At 47.4% G+C, this 18,262-nt stretch overlaps 1 protein-coding gene across 2 annotated transcripts in view; it reads right to left on the bottom strand.

Annotated features, from left to right (window-relative positions):
• Positions 1 to 724: 724 nt before the first annotated feature.
• The window catches only part of SLC25A18 (solute carrier family 25 member 18), a 28,616-nt gene continuing 11,078 nt past the window's right edge, over positions 725 to 18,262 (bottom strand). For both annotated transcript variants that reach the window (XM_077759259.1, XM_077759261.1), the window contains 9 exons: positions 12,236 to 12,335; positions 10,831 to 10,953; positions 10,530 to 10,585; positions 9,333 to 9,423; positions 6,892 to 7,010; positions 3,515 to 3,677; positions 2,569 to 2,723; positions 1,890 to 1,965; positions 725 to 1,493 (listed from right to left, as the gene is read on the bottom strand). In XM_077759259.1, the coding sequence (XP_077615385.1) occupies positions 1,352 to 1,493; positions 1,890 to 1,965; positions 2,569 to 2,723; positions 3,515 to 3,677; positions 6,892 to 7,010; positions 9,333 to 9,423; positions 10,530 to 10,585; positions 10,831 to 10,953; positions 12,236 to 12,255 (945 nt within the window). In that variant the 5' untranslated portion in view covers positions 12,256 to 12,335 and the 3' untranslated portion in view covers positions 725 to 1,351. The remainder of the gene's footprint in view (positions 1,494 to 1,889; positions 1,966 to 2,568; positions 2,724 to 3,514; positions 3,678 to 6,891; positions 7,011 to 9,332; positions 9,424 to 10,529; positions 10,586 to 10,830; positions 10,954 to 12,235; positions 12,336 to 18,262) is intronic.

Here is an 18,262-nt window from a genome sequence, read left to right as displayed (position 1 = left end):
ACACACAGGTGTTCAGTATTACCTATCCTCCAGAGGGTTCGACGGTTTTATTGAGGAAATAGTTTTACTAGCTTTGGCATGGTCAGAAAAGAAAAGCATCTAGGGGCTTATTGGAGGAGAAGGGTTACTGTGTGTTAGGCCTAAGTCCTTTCACAAAGGTCCTTTTCTTCCTCTCGTCGTTCTTTGTTTCTTCTCAGATGACGACTAAGAACTACCCAACAACATCTTACAGCGAGGCAGAGTTGGGATCTAACTCGGGTCTGTCTCTGCAGCCGGACTCCAATGTGGGCCTCTCTGGAGAGAATGAGGCTACTGAGGCTGGCCGTTTTTTCATTAACATACGTGAGATTAGGTGGGGACTAATGTACATACCAACTCTTGGAGCAGACATTTTTTACTTAAGACTTGAGCCCGCACGCTGAGAGCGGTTCTCTGTGGCAGCCCTCATGGGAAGGCACTGAGGTGTGTGGGAGCTGTCACAGCGGACTCCGTTCCTCAACGTGACGCGGTTAGGCAATGATGGGGTCAGGACTTCAAACCCAGCGTAACGGAAAGATAAAGTATCCCCATGGCTGCCCTCTGACCTCCTGAGTGGTGATTTGAAGAGTACATGATAGAGACCTGCCTCAGAGCTCATTTTCATGCAGTTTGGTTCTGGAATGGACGGGCAAAGGTGGAGGGCAAACCATTGCAGCGGGTCTGCTGCTCTCACTAATCACACGACGAGAGTTTAATCAATTTTATTTAAAACCATGTTCCATGGACATTGTTCTGTGAGAGCCTGTGCGGCACAGGGAGGATTTGCCGGCCAGGACAGCCGCCCTGATGCCCAGGCCACTCAGAGTCAGCCTGATGCCTCTGCTAGCCACAACTTGAAAAGATCTGCTTGGTTTCAAACTAGGTGCTGACTTTGAGGGCTTTCATGGTCCCCTTGAACTTCTGATCTTCCTTTTCCCCCAAACCAGTGCTAGAACTAACCATAAGCTATTTAATTCAGAATTAACACTAAGTCTTCAAACTGACTCAAGTGTGCGGAGTTTGAGTGTGAAGTAGAAATGTAAAATGGAGAAACCACCCCTCTATCTTACTGTGTGTTAGGGTCCCGCAGTTAATACACCCCACGCACATACTATGTTTGCTGTTGAAAGGTAGGTGGTTAGGGGCTTCTGAAGCTCCCTGGTGACTATAACCCCACCAAAAAATGGATGCGGACGTCACAAAGGGAGAGAGTGAGGTAGCACTACAGGTTAGAGGACAGGATGACATGGGGGGCGTCTTGCTCATCCCTCTCTAAGTAGAATGTGCTAGAGAGCTGGCAGCAAGTAAAGGGACTTGAGCTGTGCAGCTGTCTCTACTCGAAACACTTCAAGATCCGCTCTCCAATACCAATGAAGTAGACCCCTTGGGCGATCCCAAAGAGAGGGGCTATGACCAGGGCCCGGCAGCCTGCTCCTTTCATGAGGGCAGATGGTCCCTCCTGAGTCCAGATTTTCCTGCGGAGAGAGAAGAGCCCTGTGAGCTGCTGGGTGCACTGCAGACGGTGTGAAGTGATCCGCTCCCCTCCAATGTGTGCACATCTCTCCACGGAGGGTAGATGTCATTTTCCATAGCGAGATCACTTCCCGGGCATGTGGGCGCCCCGCCCTGCGCGTGGTGTGTGTGCAGCCTGGTTACCAAGCCCCCCGGGCCAGGCCCTGGGAAAGCGGCTTAATCTGCCTAGACCCTGGGAGAAAGATGCTGCAGGGATGCAAAGGAGGAAAAAGCTCCCGCTACATCCTGTTTCTGTTAGGAGGTGAGCGCAGTGCGGTGACCGAGTGTGCGGTGCGGGCAGACATGGAAGCAGGGGAACCGGCCCGGCCGCAGCCTGTGAGCGGCCACAGGGCTCTCACCTGGCGCAGTCGGTGATCCCGCTGTAGCTGTCCTCACCCAGGCCTTTTTTGAGGGTTTGGATTCGAGTTTTCAAAACTAAATCAAGCAAAAGTTAGAATTAGTAACGCACGTCTCGCTTGTGGCGTCCTATCTGCCACCTGAAGTGGTTTCCTAGCAGAGCCAGCGTAGAGAAGACTGTCCTGGGGCCAGCTCTGCCATTGCGTGATTTGGACCAGATCTTCCTGGAGGAATCAGAAACGACATAGTTTCTATAGGAAAGTGGGAGGTGACTCCTACCACAGAAAAGTCCACCCGGGTGTTGGAGGAGCCGGGTGTAGCCCTGAGGATAGGAGAAGCGTGTTCTTCCCATACTGCTTAATTCCGCCCTTTAGCCTTTTAGATTTTAACCCCTCACCCCCACCCGAGGAACAAAGAACGAATGAAATCAGCACCTAGGAAGGGAAGGGACTTGTCAGTGATAAGAAATAAAGCGAAGGTCTCCCTGTCCCTGCTTTATCTGGTAAGACTCTTGGTGAGCTTCTGCCAGTGGCCACAGGTTGTGACCCAAGAGGGATTTCAGGTTGGAACGGTTTCATTTCTGTCCTGAAAGCGGCAGATTCCTATTTATCCTACAGACAACTATACAGCTGTCTCCTTTGTAAAGCAACCCCTAAGGCCCCTCATCGCCAATGCACTTACCGTCCAGAGGTGTCACTGTGACAGCGGCTACGGAACCTGCAACACAGCCTGACATAAAGGAATGAACAAAGGAGGCCTTCCCGGTCCGCTCGTTGAACCCGAGGTTGTTAAGGTTGGCAAACAGTGGGAAGTAGATGATGGAGAAGGGAATGTCTCTGCAGGGGAGGAAGAAGAAACCCTGAGGTACCCGCTGCTCGGGGGCTCCCACCCAAGGTCATGCGCATGCCTTCCCGTGAGCTTTATAGCCCCGCAGAGGGTCAGAGACAAGCCCACATTTCCCGTTCCTCTGGCACCCGTGATAATGTGGGCAAAAGTGTAAGGGAGAAGGTGGGTTTGCCTCCCCGCCCCCAGCTCATTACTCTGCCCTACCAGCACCTGCAGCGATTAGTGCGGAGCCAGCAGCTGGTGCAGAGGCTGGCGGCTCATTCAATGAGAAAGGGTGGACAGGTTAGACGTAATGAGTCGAGCAAGTGGCTGGTGAAGGGCTATGTAAGCTAAGTGTTGAGGGGATGGGGTGGGCAGGAAGGTGAAGTTCATTCATCTCTTGCCTAGGTAATGCAAGAAAACTCTCGCCCTGGCCCAGGGCACTTCAGACCAACTTTAAGGATTTTGGCCAAGTAGCAAAGTAAAATGAGGGGTCTGTGCACTTATAAATGAACCAAAGTCCTCTGTACACAGGACATTCTTAGGTGCCTTTGGACCACAGAACACCCAGTACTCATGGGGGCCTGGTTACTGGAGCAGGGGCCTCAAACTCGTCTCCCAGGTACCCACCCTGTGCAATTTTGCCCAATTCTTGACCAAACAGGAAGCATAGAGATAGTTTGCTTTCTGGGGTTTGACTGTTCTAGGAAGAATGCAGAGACAGATTGGAGAGGCAGTCCCTCTGCTGGCCCCTCTCTGTTCCCTGGGGCCCTTCTGTGTCCCAAGTTCAGGAAGGGCTCACCTGAGGAGAGTGGCACCCAGACCCTTATAGAGACCAGCCAGGCCCTGGGTGTGAAGTAGTTCCCAGGCAATACGTGTGGCAGACGGGCGCTTGTGGATGGGAGCCGAGCGGGTAGTGTAGGACCTGGAGGGGGGCGCCGAGGCTGAGCCCTGACGATGGACCGCTGGAAGGGACAGGACAGATGCCGTCACGCGCCAGGCTCCAGCAGGCGCTGCGGAACACTGACGGGAGTGTGCCCCCACTTCCTGTTCCTGGGACGCCTCAGAGGCAGGCCTGACATCCCTACTAGAATTCTGAGGATTGTCCTAATTTTATTTCAGATTTTTTTTTTTAATTAGAGAGAGAGAGAGAGAGCAAGAGAGAATCTCAAGCAGGCTCCACACTGAGCCCCCAACTCGGGGCTCGATCCCACCACCCTGGGATCAAGACCTGCGCCAAAATCAAGAGACTGCCGTTCAACTGCCTGAGCCACCCAGGTGCTCCAAAGATTTTTTTATTTTTTTAATTATCTCTGCACCTAACGTGGGGCTCGAAATCACAACCCCGAGATCAAGAGTTGCATGCTCCGACTTTGCCAGCCAGGCCCCCTGGATTGTCCTAATTAAAAAATATATTTATTTAGGGGCACCTGGGTGGCTCAGTCGGTTAAGCGTCTGACTTTGGCTCAGGTCATGATCTCATGGTTCGTGGATTCAAGCCCCGTGATGGGCTCTGTTCTGTCAGCTCAGAGCCTGGAGCCTGTCTTCGGATTCTGTATCTCCCTCCTCTCTGACCCTCCCCTGCTCACCCTGCTCACACTCTCTCTCTCTCAAAAATAAATAACAAAACGTTTAAAAAAAATTTTAAATAAATAAATTTATTTTGGAGAGAGAGAGAGAGAGTGCATGCGAGAGGGGAGGAGCAGGGAGGGAGAGAGACAGAGAGCCTCCCAAGCAGGCTCCACACTGTCAGCACAGAACCTGATGCAGGGCTCGATCCCACAAACGAGATGATGACCTGAGCCAAAACCAAGAGTCCAATGTTCAACTGACTGAGCCACCCAGGCGGCCCTGTTCTAATTTTAGAACGTTAGTTTTTGGCATCAAGGAAATCTTTCTAAGATGGTTAGGATCCAATTTGTTGTCCCTACCACACAAGGTAGCACAGCCACGGCCTGCCTGACTCCCTTCACAGGAAGCTAGAGCCGCCTGTCTCCCCGCCGCCAGCCGGGTCCTTGTCCTGCTAAAACTGCTTCTGATCTGGGTGCCATTTCTAAACCACCTCTGAGCTATTTACATAGCTTCATCCTATTTGCACTTTGGGACTTTGGAGTCCCATGTACCTTCTGCCTAATGTGTAAAGGCAGCAAATTCTTTTTGTCCAGAAACTTCCTCCTTCAGACTTCCAGAGGTGCCTCCTCCCTCCAGTATTCCAAGATTAGGTGAGCGTGGCCTCTATACCCTTCATCATTTTATAGAATTTGATTCTTCATTTTAGTTGAATCATTCAGAACCCATAATTTGATGAGTTAAACATCGAATAAATAGAACGGCATTTTTTTTTCCTGAGCATTTCAAGTATAAGCATTTCAAATGTGGGTGAGTTCCATTAGTGACCACAGGGTTTAATGCACTGAAATTGTGTGACTGTTTTCTTAATTCTCGCTGCTTGAGAAGCTTGGTCTAGATTATAAGTCTTACTAAAAGGCAGTTATTTCATATCTCAATTTTGTTTGATACCCAGCAGGGCAATGTTTCATAGTAAGAAGCTAGTTACTGCACATAGTTTCTAATGGTAGCGATCTAGGTGCAGACCTCAAACAATTAGCTTTAAGAAGGTAGTTAATCAGGGGTGCGTGGTGGCTCCATCAGGTGTCTGACTCTTGGTTTCAGGTCAGATCATGATCTCATGGTGTGTGGGTTCGGACCCCACATTGGGCTCTGTGCTGACAGCACGGAGCCTACTTAGGATTCCCTCTCTCTGCTCCTTTCTCTCTCTCTCTCTCTCTCTCTCTCTCTCTCTCTCAAAAATAAATAAATAGGGCGCCTGGGTGGCTCAGTCGGTGAAGCGTCCGACTTCAGCTCAGATAGGAGTCCCTCTCTCTGCTCCTTTCTCTCTCTCTCTCTCTCTCTCTCTCTCTCTCAAAAATAAATAAATAGGGCGCCTGGGTGGCTCAGTCGGTTAAGCGTCCGACTTCAGCTCAGATCATGATCACATGGTTTGTGGGTTCAAGCCCCACATCGGGCTCTGTGCTTGCTGACAGCCAGCTCAGAGCCTGGAGCCTGTTTCAGATTCTGTATCTCCTCCTCTCTGACCCTCCCCTGCTAACGCTGTCTCTCTCTCTCAGAAATAAATAAAACATTAAATAAATTTTTTAAATCAATCAATCAATAAACAACTACAAAAAAATAGTTCATCAATGGGCATTATTTCCCCACTGTCTGCTTTAGACAGAGAAAACAAAAACAATAGGAATGGTTCTCTCATCCCTTATTAGGCCTTCCCACTAACAGCCAGCTCTGGAGCATAATAGAATGTCTATTGACTGGAATATTTGTGATCAGGCTGTTGACACTTCTTAAAATCTTTAGGAAATCAAGCCTAAATGTCATGGTGATATGATAGAGATATTAGGGAATTTTCTTTCCCTCTGAGTCAAGTTTCTCTTTTCTGTTACTTGTTCTAAACCTGGAAGTGTTAAAATCTAGAATAGTAACCATAAAACAAAAGACTTCTAGGGGTGCCTGGCTGGCTTGGTTGGTAGAGCATGTGACTCTTGATCTCAGGATTGTAAGTTCAAGCCCTGAATTGGGTATAGAGGTGACTTAAAAATATAAAAACTCTTGGGGTGCCTGGGTGGCTCAGTCTGTTAAGTGTCTGACTCTTGATATTGGCTGAAGTCATAATCTCATGGTTCATTTGGGAGTTCGAGCCCTGTGTTGAGCTCTGACTAATGGTGTGGAGCCTGCTTGGGATTCTCTCTCTCCCTCTCTCTCTGCCTCTTCCCCCTTCAAAATAAATAAATAAACTTAAAAAAATGAATAAATAAAAAGTCTTAAAAAAAAAAAAGAGGACTCCAGCGTGGCTCAGTTAAGTGTCCGACTCTTTGATACTGGCTCAGGTCATGATCTCACAGTTTGTGAGTTTGAGTCCTAAGTCAGGCTCTGTGCTGACAGTTCGGAACTTGCTCTCTCTCTGACCCTCCCTCACCCACTCATGCTCTCTCTTTCTCAAAATAAGTAAATAAACATTAAAAAAAAAACTAAAAAAATAAAGACTTCTACTGACCTAGAAACCTGATTCAATAACACAGTCTAGCAAATGAGTGCAGAATGTGGGGAGATCTATTCTGATCACAGCCCTTCAATAATCTCATGTGGAGTCGGGAGAGGCCTCACCCAAGCGGCCAGCATCCTGCAGCTGAATCTTGAGCATTTCCATGGGACAGGTGACCACCACCTGGCACATCCCAGCTCCACATCCGGCTAGCATCTCCATCTTCAGGTTCCGCTGCATCCTGTGGGACCATGAGCGAGGCTGTTTCAGGGACAGGCAAGGTCTGCCACCCCACCCCCGCCCCATCTACCCTCCCTTGGTAGTTGGGACTATCCACGCATGCTATTTAGCTATGTTCAGATCAGCTGGGTAAATAATCACCTGGCCCTCAAACTCAGCCTCCTTAAAACATGAAACTACATTAAAAGCGGCTGTCAGGGAGGTAGCACCTGCATAGAAGTTGAAGCTACTACAGTGAAACTACCTATTGTGGGGATTTGACGGTCCCTGATCCCTTCAGCAATATCACTAGGGCAATGGGAGGCACAGAGAATACTAGAAAGTGTGTGGGGGTTGATTTTTAAAAATTCATCAGCATAAAAACAGACACATAGATCAATGGAACAGAATATAAAGCCCAGAAATAAACCCCCGAGGGGAGCCAAGAATTCTCAGTGGAGAAATGACAGTCTCCTCAATAAATTGTGCTGGGAAAAGTTGGATATTCACATGTAAAAGAATAAAACTAGACCCCTATCTTATACCACTTATGAAAATGAACTCAAAATGGATTAAAAACTTAAATGTAAGACCTGAAATCATCAAACTCCTAGAAGAAAATGCAGAGGAAAAGCTCCTTGACATGGGTCACTAAAGCACAGCCACTTGAGCAAAAACAAGCGTGGCTACTTCAAACTTCAAAGCTTCCACACGGCAAAGGAAACCATCAACAACATGAAAAGGCAACCTATGGAATGGGACTCAATATTTGTATATCATATAAATCATATATCTGACAAGGGGTTAATATCCAAATATATAAAGAAATCATACAACTCAACAGCAAAAAGCAACAAATAATCCAATTAAAAACAGGCAAAGGACCTGAAAAGATATTTTCTAAAGAGAGAGAAAGAGAGAGAGAGAGAGAGAGAGAGAGAAACAGAGAGAGGAGGAGATAGAATCTGAAGCAGGCTCCAGGCTCTGAGCTGTCAGCAGAGAGCCCGACATGGGGCTCAAACTCATGAACTGTGAAATCATGACCTGAGCCAAAGTGGGATGCTTAACCAACCGAGCCATCCAGATGCGCCTCCAATGAAGATAATCAAATGACAGGTACATGAAAAGGTGCTCCACATTACCAGCCATCAGGGAAATGCACATCAAAACCACAATATGATATCAGTGCACACTTGTTAGAATGGTTATCATCAAAGAGATAGAATGTAAATGCTGGCATGGATGTAGTAAAAAGGGAACCCTGTGCACTACTGGTGGGAATGTAAATTGGTACAGCCACTATGGGAAATGGTATGGAGGTTCCTCAAAAATTAAAAATTAAAAAGAGAACTACCACATGACCCAGTAATTCCATTTCTGGGTATCTATCCAAGGGAGACAAATCACTATGTCAACAAGTATCTGCACCTCCATGTTCACTGCATCATTGTTCACAACAGCCAAGATATGGAAACAACCCATGCGTTCATGGACAGATAAGTATACACACACACACACACACACACACACACACACACACACACACACTACAATGTTGTTCGGCCGTAAAACAGAAGGAAATCCTGCCAAATGAGAGATGGATGGACTTTGAGGGCATTATGCTAAGTGAGATTAGGAGATAGAGAAAAATAAATACTCAACGGTCTTGTTTACATGAGGAATCTAAAAAAAATCCAAACTCATAGAAAAAGAGACCAGGTTTGTGTTATCAGAGGCTGGGGGTGGGGGGTGGGGGACAGGAATTAGGTGAAGGTGGTCTGTAGGCACAAACTTCCAGGTATAAGATTAACAAGCAATGACAGCATGATGACTATGGTCAACACTGCTCTGTGGTACACTTGAAAGGTGCTAAGAGAACAGATCCTAAACGTTCTCGCTGCAAGGAAAAAAAATTTTTTTGGTAACTAAGTGAAGTAATGGATGTTAACTAAACTCACATTTCACAGGATATGTACATGAGGTCATTATACAGTACAAACATTATACACTGTATAAACTTTACAGTGTGGTACTGCAGTTACGGCTCAATAAAACCAAAAAAATGTTCATCAGCTAGTTGATAAATATTTGTGTATATAGATTTTATAATGGTCTCTCTCTCTATCTATCATCTATCATCTAGAACTTTCGAATTACACCAGCTCATTTTCCCCTTGACTTTGTACTTGCCCAACAATACACTAACCAACCTTCAGCCATTTGTGTGCACGTTTAGATACATGCAGACAGGTAAGCCAGCACCTTCCTCTCCCTGTCACCTTCTCCCCAAACTACAGACATACGGCGAAGGACTTCCATCCCACAGCCCCCCACCTGGCCATACCCATCCTCCATTAGCAGCTGCCGGAAGAAGTCATTGGCTGCCAGCTTGATGGCCTTCTCTGGAGTGACCAAGGTCAGGTTCACTGCAGCCCCTGCAAGTAAAGAACCAGGATGAGTTAAGACCATCTGAAAAGTAATAATTCTTGGGGCACCTGGCTGGCTCAGTCAGTAGAGCATGTGACTCTTGATCTTAGGGTTATTCAAGTTCAAGCCCCATGTTGGGTGTAGAGTTTACTTAAACATTTAAATAAAAAAATTTTTTAAAAAGGAACAATTCTCTGAGTCTGCCATTCACATAGGCAACCTCCTTTCAGACCTAGCCAGGGGGGGGTTCTGGGAGTAACTGGAGTCTTGGAGGGAAGGATTTTTGAGGAGGGCTCCTCAGCCTATTTTATAGAAACATGAATTTTTTTTTCATCTCCCTACTTTGACTCTCCTCCCTCCACATTTCCCTCTTTCACGTATGTGTTTCCTTTATGGGCTCACTGGTGCAGTTATAAGGACGTTATTTTGGTCCTTGCTAGTGCTGCCCATCTCTGATGATAAGTGAAGAGTTCCCCAAATCAAGCCCCGATAAGAAGGTTCTGGGGGACAGGGATCGGTTTCCATTACTCTGTGCTTTACTAGCCCAGTCCCACTGGCAGCTCTTTGAGTCACAGAGATTTTTACTTTATTTCTCAGGGGTTCTAGCACATCAGCTCCTGAATGCCAGCTTGGTATCCATTTTCCAATCCGTCATCATGGCTGTGTGGGGACACAGCCAGGGACAGCACTGGCTTGTGTCAGGGAAAGCCATCCAGTAGCTCCCTTTCAGGAGCTCAAAACCCTCTCCATTCTCTTCCCAGGCAGCCTCTACCCAATCAGCCCTGAATGAGAAGTGGGGGGAAGAGAAATGTGGGGGCCAGCATCACCCGGTGAGGCAGTAGTGGTGCCAGGATGGAAACTAGGGCTCCTGGGCTTCCCTAAAGCCTCACAACTGCCTCTGTCTCCACGAAGGAAGATGGGGGCTTGTGAAAAGCAAATGTGGCTTAGGATCACCTGGTAGCCCAGGCCCTGCTTGCCCCAGGAGCTCCCTGTGCAGAAGAAACACCAGTTCCCAATGTTCTATAAACCCACAAAAGTCTGGTGCCCTGTACTGTACCCTGTGTTCTCACCTGGCCCCAGCCAGGCCTCCCCCAGGGGTGCATGATAAGCCCACCTCGGTACATGCCCAAGAAGCCCTCCGCCCTGGCAGTTTTCATCAGGCAGTCTATCCTAGAAGCAGAGGCCAGAAAACGAAGTCAGTGGGGAGCAAGAAGCTGCTCCATCAGCCCCCCTTCCCCCACCCTGGTGTCCTAATCCTGCTGGGCACACCCCAGTGGACCACCTCCCCTGACCCCACTCCACCCCCATAACGCACTCACTCTCTAAATAAAGAGATAGGAAGGAATGAGGCGCCATATTCCTTCCCTGGGAGCCCCCCTCTCCCTGCCCACCCCATTCCCCTCACCAATACCTACATTCCTTTGTAGATATCTTTTCCATGTTGATTCTGTAGCCGAGTCTTGGCCAAGTCGATGGGGAACACACAGGTCACCCCAACAAGCCCTGCCACACCTCCATTGATGAGTTTTGCTGTAATACTAGGCCGTGCGGAGGAGGGAGGCAAAGAATAAGTGAGGGAGGCAGAGAGACTCAGGAACTCCGAGGGGGGCTGGCTGCACAAAGCGCACGCCAGGACTAGATGGAGGTGGGGCTCCACAGCAGCTCCACCTCAGCACCACACCAGAGACGCCTTTCCTCAGCCCGCTTCCCCATCTGCAGCACCTCCTGGGCCAACCTGGGGCTCCCTCCCCCACAGACAGGTAAGGTGTCAGGCCGCCCTCTCCGGAGGCACTGCGCTTGCCAGGACTCGGGCATCTTGTCCTAACCACTCCAGGGAAATGTTCCTCAAGCTACGATGCTGCAAAGGCTTCTGGAAAGGAGGCCCAAAGTGCCAACTCTGCCCCCTGGGAGCGTACCAGGGTGCAGGAGTTCAGCTCGCCTCAGAGCAGTCCCTCACAGCTTTCACCCAGGGCCTGGGTGATCCAGCTGATCCCCATCTTTAGAGCCACATGAGGAAAAGTTTTCAAACAGATTGCAATTTTATTTTGGCTTAAGATCAGGCAGAACGGAATTTGAATCCTGGCTATGCTGTTTACTTAAACAAGTTACCTCACTTCCCTGATCCTTTGCTTTTCCCTCTGTAAAACTGGCCTCAAGGGATTTTGTGAGGATTAAATAAGTTAATGCACTTGCTAAATGATAGCTATTATTTATAATAAGAGAACTGGCTTCTAGACAGTGCAAGATAACCAGGGTTAATGTATGGAGATTATCTGACTCTAGCCAAAAGTTAAAAAAAAAAGGAAAGAAAAAGTCACACTTTATATAATGTGAGCCCCCTTATCCAGGAATTTTGGAAGACTGAAAATAGAAAATAAAGCTTCCTAGTCTCCTTGGAACCTAGTAATATCTTCTTATCTTTCAGGCCAAGGGCAGACTGTGAGCAAAATCTTTGGAGGTAGATTTGGAAGTAGTAGGGATAGGTAATAGATTTTCTCATATCTGAACCCTGATAAGCGAACAAAGAAGAACTTTGTGAAAACAAATAGAATTGTGACTGAAATTTTTCAGTCTGAGAAGATGTAGTTCAATGAGATGATAGGAAGGAAGGAAGGAAGGAAGGAAGGAAGGAAAGAAAGAGAGAGAGAGAGAGAGAGAGAAAGAAAGAAAGAAAGAAAGAAAGAAAGAAAGAAAGAAAAAAGAATAGTGGGGGGAAAGGAGCCTTGCTTGCTCCTCCCCAGGACTCAGGAATCTGGTAGAGAAGCTGAATGAAGTGTTGTTACCACAGAAACCCAGCCCAGAGAGTCTCAGCCAGTTTACCTCAAATCCTGGCTGGACATTATTCTGCTGGTGGGTCCCAGGACACGGGCTGCTGGCTTCTCAGGGAGATGGCTGGCCGAGGAAGATGTGGTGTCTGGTCCTGGATTGTGGCCCACCACGGCAGAGTGGAAAGAACATGGGTGTCAGTGGAGATGGACCTGAGCCACCTTTCTGACGAGCCTCCACGGGCCGGTTTCCTCCTCTAGAATGTGCTCAGAACACCACCGGCCTCATGGTATGAGAAACCTCGCATGTGCTGAGACAGAACATTATTAACTCTTCCTGACACTGCCCCGCTGGGGTCAAGTACGACCCTCCCCAGAAACTGTGATAATTCCTATTATTGTAGCCTTGGCTTTTTGACACTGTCCCTGGTGCCTTCCATATGTATCCATTATAAATAAGCAGCTTAGTCTTTCAACAGGATCATAAGAAGTTCAGAAAACACATTTTAAGAGCCAAAGAATAACTTAGGAACATTTTCATGTGTTTTATTGTGGTTCAGGGACCCTACAAGAGTCCATAGCAATTTTTTTTTTTTTTTTTTAATGTTTATTTATTTGTGAGAGACAGAGAGACAGACCATGAGCAGGGGAGGGACAGAGAGGCAGGGAGACACAGAATCCAAAACAGGCTCCAGGCTCTGAGCCGTCAGCACGGAGCCCGACGCAGGGCTTAAACTCTTGAACCATGAGATCATGACCTGAGCGGAAGTTGGATGCTTAACCGACTGAGCCACCCAGGCGCACCTTCACGGACGTTTTTGGACTTTGGGGATTGAGATCAGAAGAAAGGTGATGAGAGAGAGAGAACGGGCCCACACTAGGCTCAAGAAGAGGAGTTCTGGGGCATTTGGAAGAAGCGCCTGGGAATGGTGGGGAGGGAAGCTGATAGATACGAAACAGGGATTTTAAGAATTGCTATGGGGGCGCCTGGGTGGCTCAGTCGGTTGAGTGTCCGACTTCGGCTCAGGTCATGTTCTTAGAGTTTGTGGGTTCGAGCCCTGCATCAAGCTCTGTGCTGACAGCTCAGAGCCTGGAGCCTGCTTTGGTTTCTGTGTCTCCCTCTCTCTCTGCCCCTTCCCTGCTCATGGTCTGTCTCTCAAAAATAAATAAACATTAAAAAAAAAAAAAAAGAATTGCTATGGACTCTTGTAGGGTCCCTGAACCACAATAAAACACATGAAATGTTCCGAAGTTATTCTTTGGCTCTTAAAATGTGTTTTCTGAACTTCCTATGATCCTGTTGAAAGACTAAGCTGCTTATTTATAATGGATACATATGGAAGGCACCAGGGACAGTGTCAAAAAGTCAAGGCTACAATAATAGGAATTATCACAGTTTCTGGGGAGGGTCCTACTTGACCGCAGCTGGGCAGGGTCAGGAAGAGTTCTCTGGGTGCTTTAATGGAGGCTGGCTTGAGCTCTGAGGAGCCTCCTTCTTCAGGCTCCCTTCAAGCTGCATTATGCACCCACTCCTGTCCCCTGCTCCTCATTGGTCCTTGAGGCTTTCGGCAATTTTCTGTTGTCTCCAAGTGTTTTGTTTTGGAGAAGAACAGAGAGAGATCTGTCCTTCTCTTGGTGTATATTGATCCATGCAGAAAAAATTTATTGATGCCAGGCACTGGCTGTTCCAGGTCTGGGGATACAGTTCTCATGGGGCTTAAATTCTAAAGGAAGAGACAGGCAATAAATGAAGTAAGTAAAACTGACTGGGTGGCTCAGCCAGTTAAGCATCCGACTTCAGCTCAGGCCATGATCTCAGGGTTCATGAGTCTGAGCTGACAGCACAGAGCCTGCTTGGGATTCTCTACCCCTCCCCCCATGTATGTGCTCTCTCCTTCCCTCTCTCTCTCAAAATAAATAAATTAAAAAAATGAAATTAAATCCTGGGGTGCCTGGGTGGCTTAATGGGTTGAGCGTCCGACTTTCGCTTGGGTCATGATCTCGCGGTTCGTGGGTTCGAGCCCCGCGTCGGGCTCTGTGCTGACTGCCAGCTCAGAGCCTGGAGCCTGTTTCAGAGTCTGTGTCTCCCTCTCTCTCTGACCCTCCCCTGCTCATGCCGTCTCTCTCTCTGTCCTAGAAATAAATAAAACATTAAAAAAAAAAATAAAAAAAAATAAAAAAATGAAATTAAATCCTAAGGATACCAGATACTGATACATTCTCTGGAGAAAGAAATGTAGAAGGGAAGGAAGATAGGAAAATGTCACTGGGGTGGGTGTTTGATGGCTTAACCCAGAAAGGATTGATTGAGGTGACTTGAGGATTCAGAGGAGAGCGGGCGAGCCATGCGGGTATGTGGGAAAGCATGCTCAAGGCAGAGCAAGTGCAAAGACTGGTGAGCGGAAGGAACAGTGAGGTAGCCCGGAAGTGTGAACGGGGACATGCAATAAAGACAAAGTTGGAGAGATAATGGGTGGACATGTGACCCTGTAAGGCCAAGGAAGCTCTTTGGCTGTTATTCTGAATGAACAGTGAAACAATTGGAGAGTTTTGAGCAGAGAAATGACATGCTCTTGCTAGGACTATTTGGCTGCTGTGTTGAGAATAGGCAGCAGAGGGCTCAAGATAAAAGCAGAAAGGGGGCACCTGGGTGGCTCAGTCAGTTAAGTGTCCGACTTCAGCTCAGGTCATGAGCTCACAGTTTGTGGGTTCGAGCCCCGAGTCAGGATCTGTGCTGACAGCTCAGAGCCTGGAGCCTGTTTCAGATTCTGTGTCTCATTCTCTCTTTGCCCCTTCCCCACTTGTGCTCTGCCTCTCTCGGTCTCTCAAAAATAAATAAATGTAAAAAAAATTAAAAAAAAAAATAAAAGCAGAAGGATCAATTAAATTATTTCAGGAACCTAGGCAAGAGGTAAAGGCTGCTTGTTGGGGGTTAGGGAGGAGAGGGGATGACAGGTGGTTAATTATGGATGGATGTTGAAGGCAAGGCCACCAGGATTTCCTAATGGAACAGATGCGAGAGACACAGGACTAGTTAAGGGGACACCGGAGTTTTTTGTCTGAGAAACTGGAAGTTTTGAACATGGTGTTTGGACCCAGAACGTGTAACACTTGGATCTGTTGGAGAAATAGGAAGCTGGTCTGTAGAGAAAGAAACAGAAAAGTGAAGCAAGTATATCTGGAGGAGAAACAGAAGACGGACATAGTCCTAACGTTGTTTAAAATCCCAGTTTCCAGTTTGCTCCTGGTGCCAGTTGTATTCTTGTCCTTGGATTCCGTGAGACACTCAAGTGTCCCGTCAATCAGTGAGGTCATTATTACTTAACTTGCTAGAATGTGTTTCTGATACTCCCAACCGAAAGAGACTTAATTATCCTCTAAAATGGCAAAGGGAGTGAGGATTTGCAAATTAGAAGCCTGAAGGTGGACTCAGAGAAAGCAGGGCACCGGCTGTAAAGAAACCCCATCCCGGGCTGAGAGGCTGGCAGTTCTTATGTGGTGAGGCTCGAACCACGTGCATCCAAAAGCCAGAGCTTTAGGGAACTTGTGGGAAAATGTCAGGAAAAAAATTTTTTTTAGAGAGAGAGAGAGAGACAGAGAGACAGAGCATGGGTGGGGGAGGGGCAGAGAGAGAGGGAGACACAGAATCCGAAACAGGCTCCAGGCTCTGAGCTGTTAGCACAGAGCCTGACTCCGGGCTTAAACTCAGGAACCACGAGATCATGACCCAAGCCGAAGTCAGACGCTTAACCAACTGAGCCCCCCAGGCACAAAATGTCAAGAAAGTAAAGTGTGTCAGCTGTTCTTTGAGACACTTACAAAGTTGTTAGGAGAGAAAGATGTGTTGTAATCCTGAATCGCCACCCTAAAAGTAGGTAGGAAACAATGGGACATTCAGAAACCCTGTCAGTCTGAAAGCAGAGATTCAAATAATGGAGTATCTTGCAGCCATATTCCCTGCTTTTTCTAGAATGAAATTAGTTTAACAATGCGCGATTCCCTGGTGTTTGGAATAGGGGTATTTAAGAGAAGCCAGAGAGATTCGGGACACCCCAATCCCAGGGCCATAGTGCTTCCATGAGGCAGATGTGATAATGTCTCCACCTCTAAGTGCCTTTGTCTGTTGGTGTGTAGCGTGTGTGTGCACTGCAGAGCACCCCGCCCCCCCCCGGTACTGGCCACTGTAAGTCCCTGGCATGGCAGTTCCCTTGAACAGACTTAGTATTCAAGGACTGGGCCACACAAGATTTCTGGCGCGGGTAAAGGCATTAGCAAACAGAGTCAATAAAGAGGAAACTGACAGAGAGCCAGTGAAGGTTTTAAAGGAGTCGTCACCCCCAAAACCCCAAACTTGGCAACAGGGTCCATACTTGCTCAATACCTCAGGCAATCTGTACATATTAGTCACCCTGCAAACACGTGGGGAGTGCTGACTATGTCAGTGATCACAGTTTCAGGCAGCAGGGATGCAGCCAAGAACAAAAACAAGGTCCCTGCTTTTTCGGAGTTTAAATTCTACTGGTTCCAGGCCTGCTAGGAATACACTTCCAGAGTGATACAGCACACCCTCCCACCGGGCGCTCCTGGGCACCGTTTTTCTCTCCATGTAGAACCTGAAGGATCCCTGGCAGGGGAAATTCTTCTGGTAAGCCAGGTCCTGGGGCAGACATTTTTCTGACCAAAGAGCTCCCTACACTGCCAGAGAATTTAGTAAACAAATGGACACTGATTAAAATATTTAGCCTTTTTAAAAATTGTTTTTTTTTAGGATTTTTAAAAAAGTATTTATTTATTCTTTTTTTAAAAATAAGAATCCCCCCCAAGGGAGAATCTTTTTTTTTTTAATGTTTATTTTTTTTGGGGGGGAGACAGAGAGACAGAGTGAGCAGGGGAGGGGCAGAGAGAGAGGGAGACACAGAATCCGAAGCAGGCTCCAGGCTCTGAGCTGTCAGCATGCCATCCAGGCACCCCTATTTATTCATTTTTAAGAGAAAGAGGGAGAGAGAGAGAGAGAGAGAGAGAAAATGCACATAAGCGGGGAAGGGGGAGAGAAAGAAGGGGACAGAGGACCCAAAGACAGCACAGAGCCTGATGCAGGGTTTGAACCCATGAATTGTTAGATCATGACCTAGGCCAAAGGCAGATGCCTAACCTATTAAGCTGCGCAGGCACCCTGTTTAATTTCCTTTTTTTAGTAATCTCTACACCCAACATGGGGCTCGAATTCACAACTAAGATCAAGTGTAGTGGACGCCTGACTGAGCCGGGTGTGCTCTATGCGTTAGACTACTGGCCAATAGGTAATATTTTGCCTGCTCTCTGTAAAGTGAGTGTTTGGGGAATACTGGGGTAGTAATACTAATTATTCAAGCACCGGGATACAGAATTATGAGAATCTACATCTGGAACCCTTTGGAACCAAAGGGGAGAAGGACAGGATATATACATATAAAAAAGTAATCATTATCTGGATAACAGAGGCTCCCTGTCATTGCCTCTGGCTGCACTATCTGGTCATGACACTGAGTAATCTCACATTGGGAAGATAAGTGCATTTATAGTTTGACATGTGATTATTGATCCATATTTGGAAGGGGGAAATTTAGGGGCACCTGACTGGCTCAGTTGGTAGAACATGTGGCTCTTGATCTTGAGGCTGCAAGTTTGAGTCCCACATTGGGGGCAGATATTACATTAAAAAAATAAAATCTTAAAAAAATTTTTTTTAAATGTCTCATTTATTTTGAGAGAGAGAGACAGCGTGAGCAGGGGGGGCGGTCAGAGAGCAAGGGAGACACAGAATCCGAAGACAGGCTCCAGGTTCTGAGCTAGCTGCCAGCACAGAGCCCGACGCAGGGCTCGAACCCACAAACCGCGAGATCGTGACCTGAGCTGAAGTCGGACGCTTAACCGACTGAGCCATGCAGGCGCTCCCCAAAAAATAATAAAATCTTAAAAAAAAAAAAAAGAAATCTGAATGAATGGGAAACGGTATGCGTCTGCATGACCCAGGCATCAAAGGGTGGGATGCAGTAATACAACTGTTGTATCTCTTCATTACTGCATTGCCAGGAACCCCCTA

This window comes from Crocuta crocuta, unplaced genomic scaffold (genome assembly GCF_008692635.1).
Source record: "Crocuta crocuta isolate KB4526 unplaced genomic scaffold, BGI_CrCroc_1.0 scaffold72, whole genome shotgun sequence".
Lineage (NCBI taxonomy): Eukaryota > Metazoa > Chordata > Mammalia > Carnivora > Hyaenidae > Crocuta > Crocuta crocuta.
The sequence above is the reverse complement of the archived record's forward strand: the minus strand, read 5'-3'. Positions and strand labels throughout refer to the sequence as shown.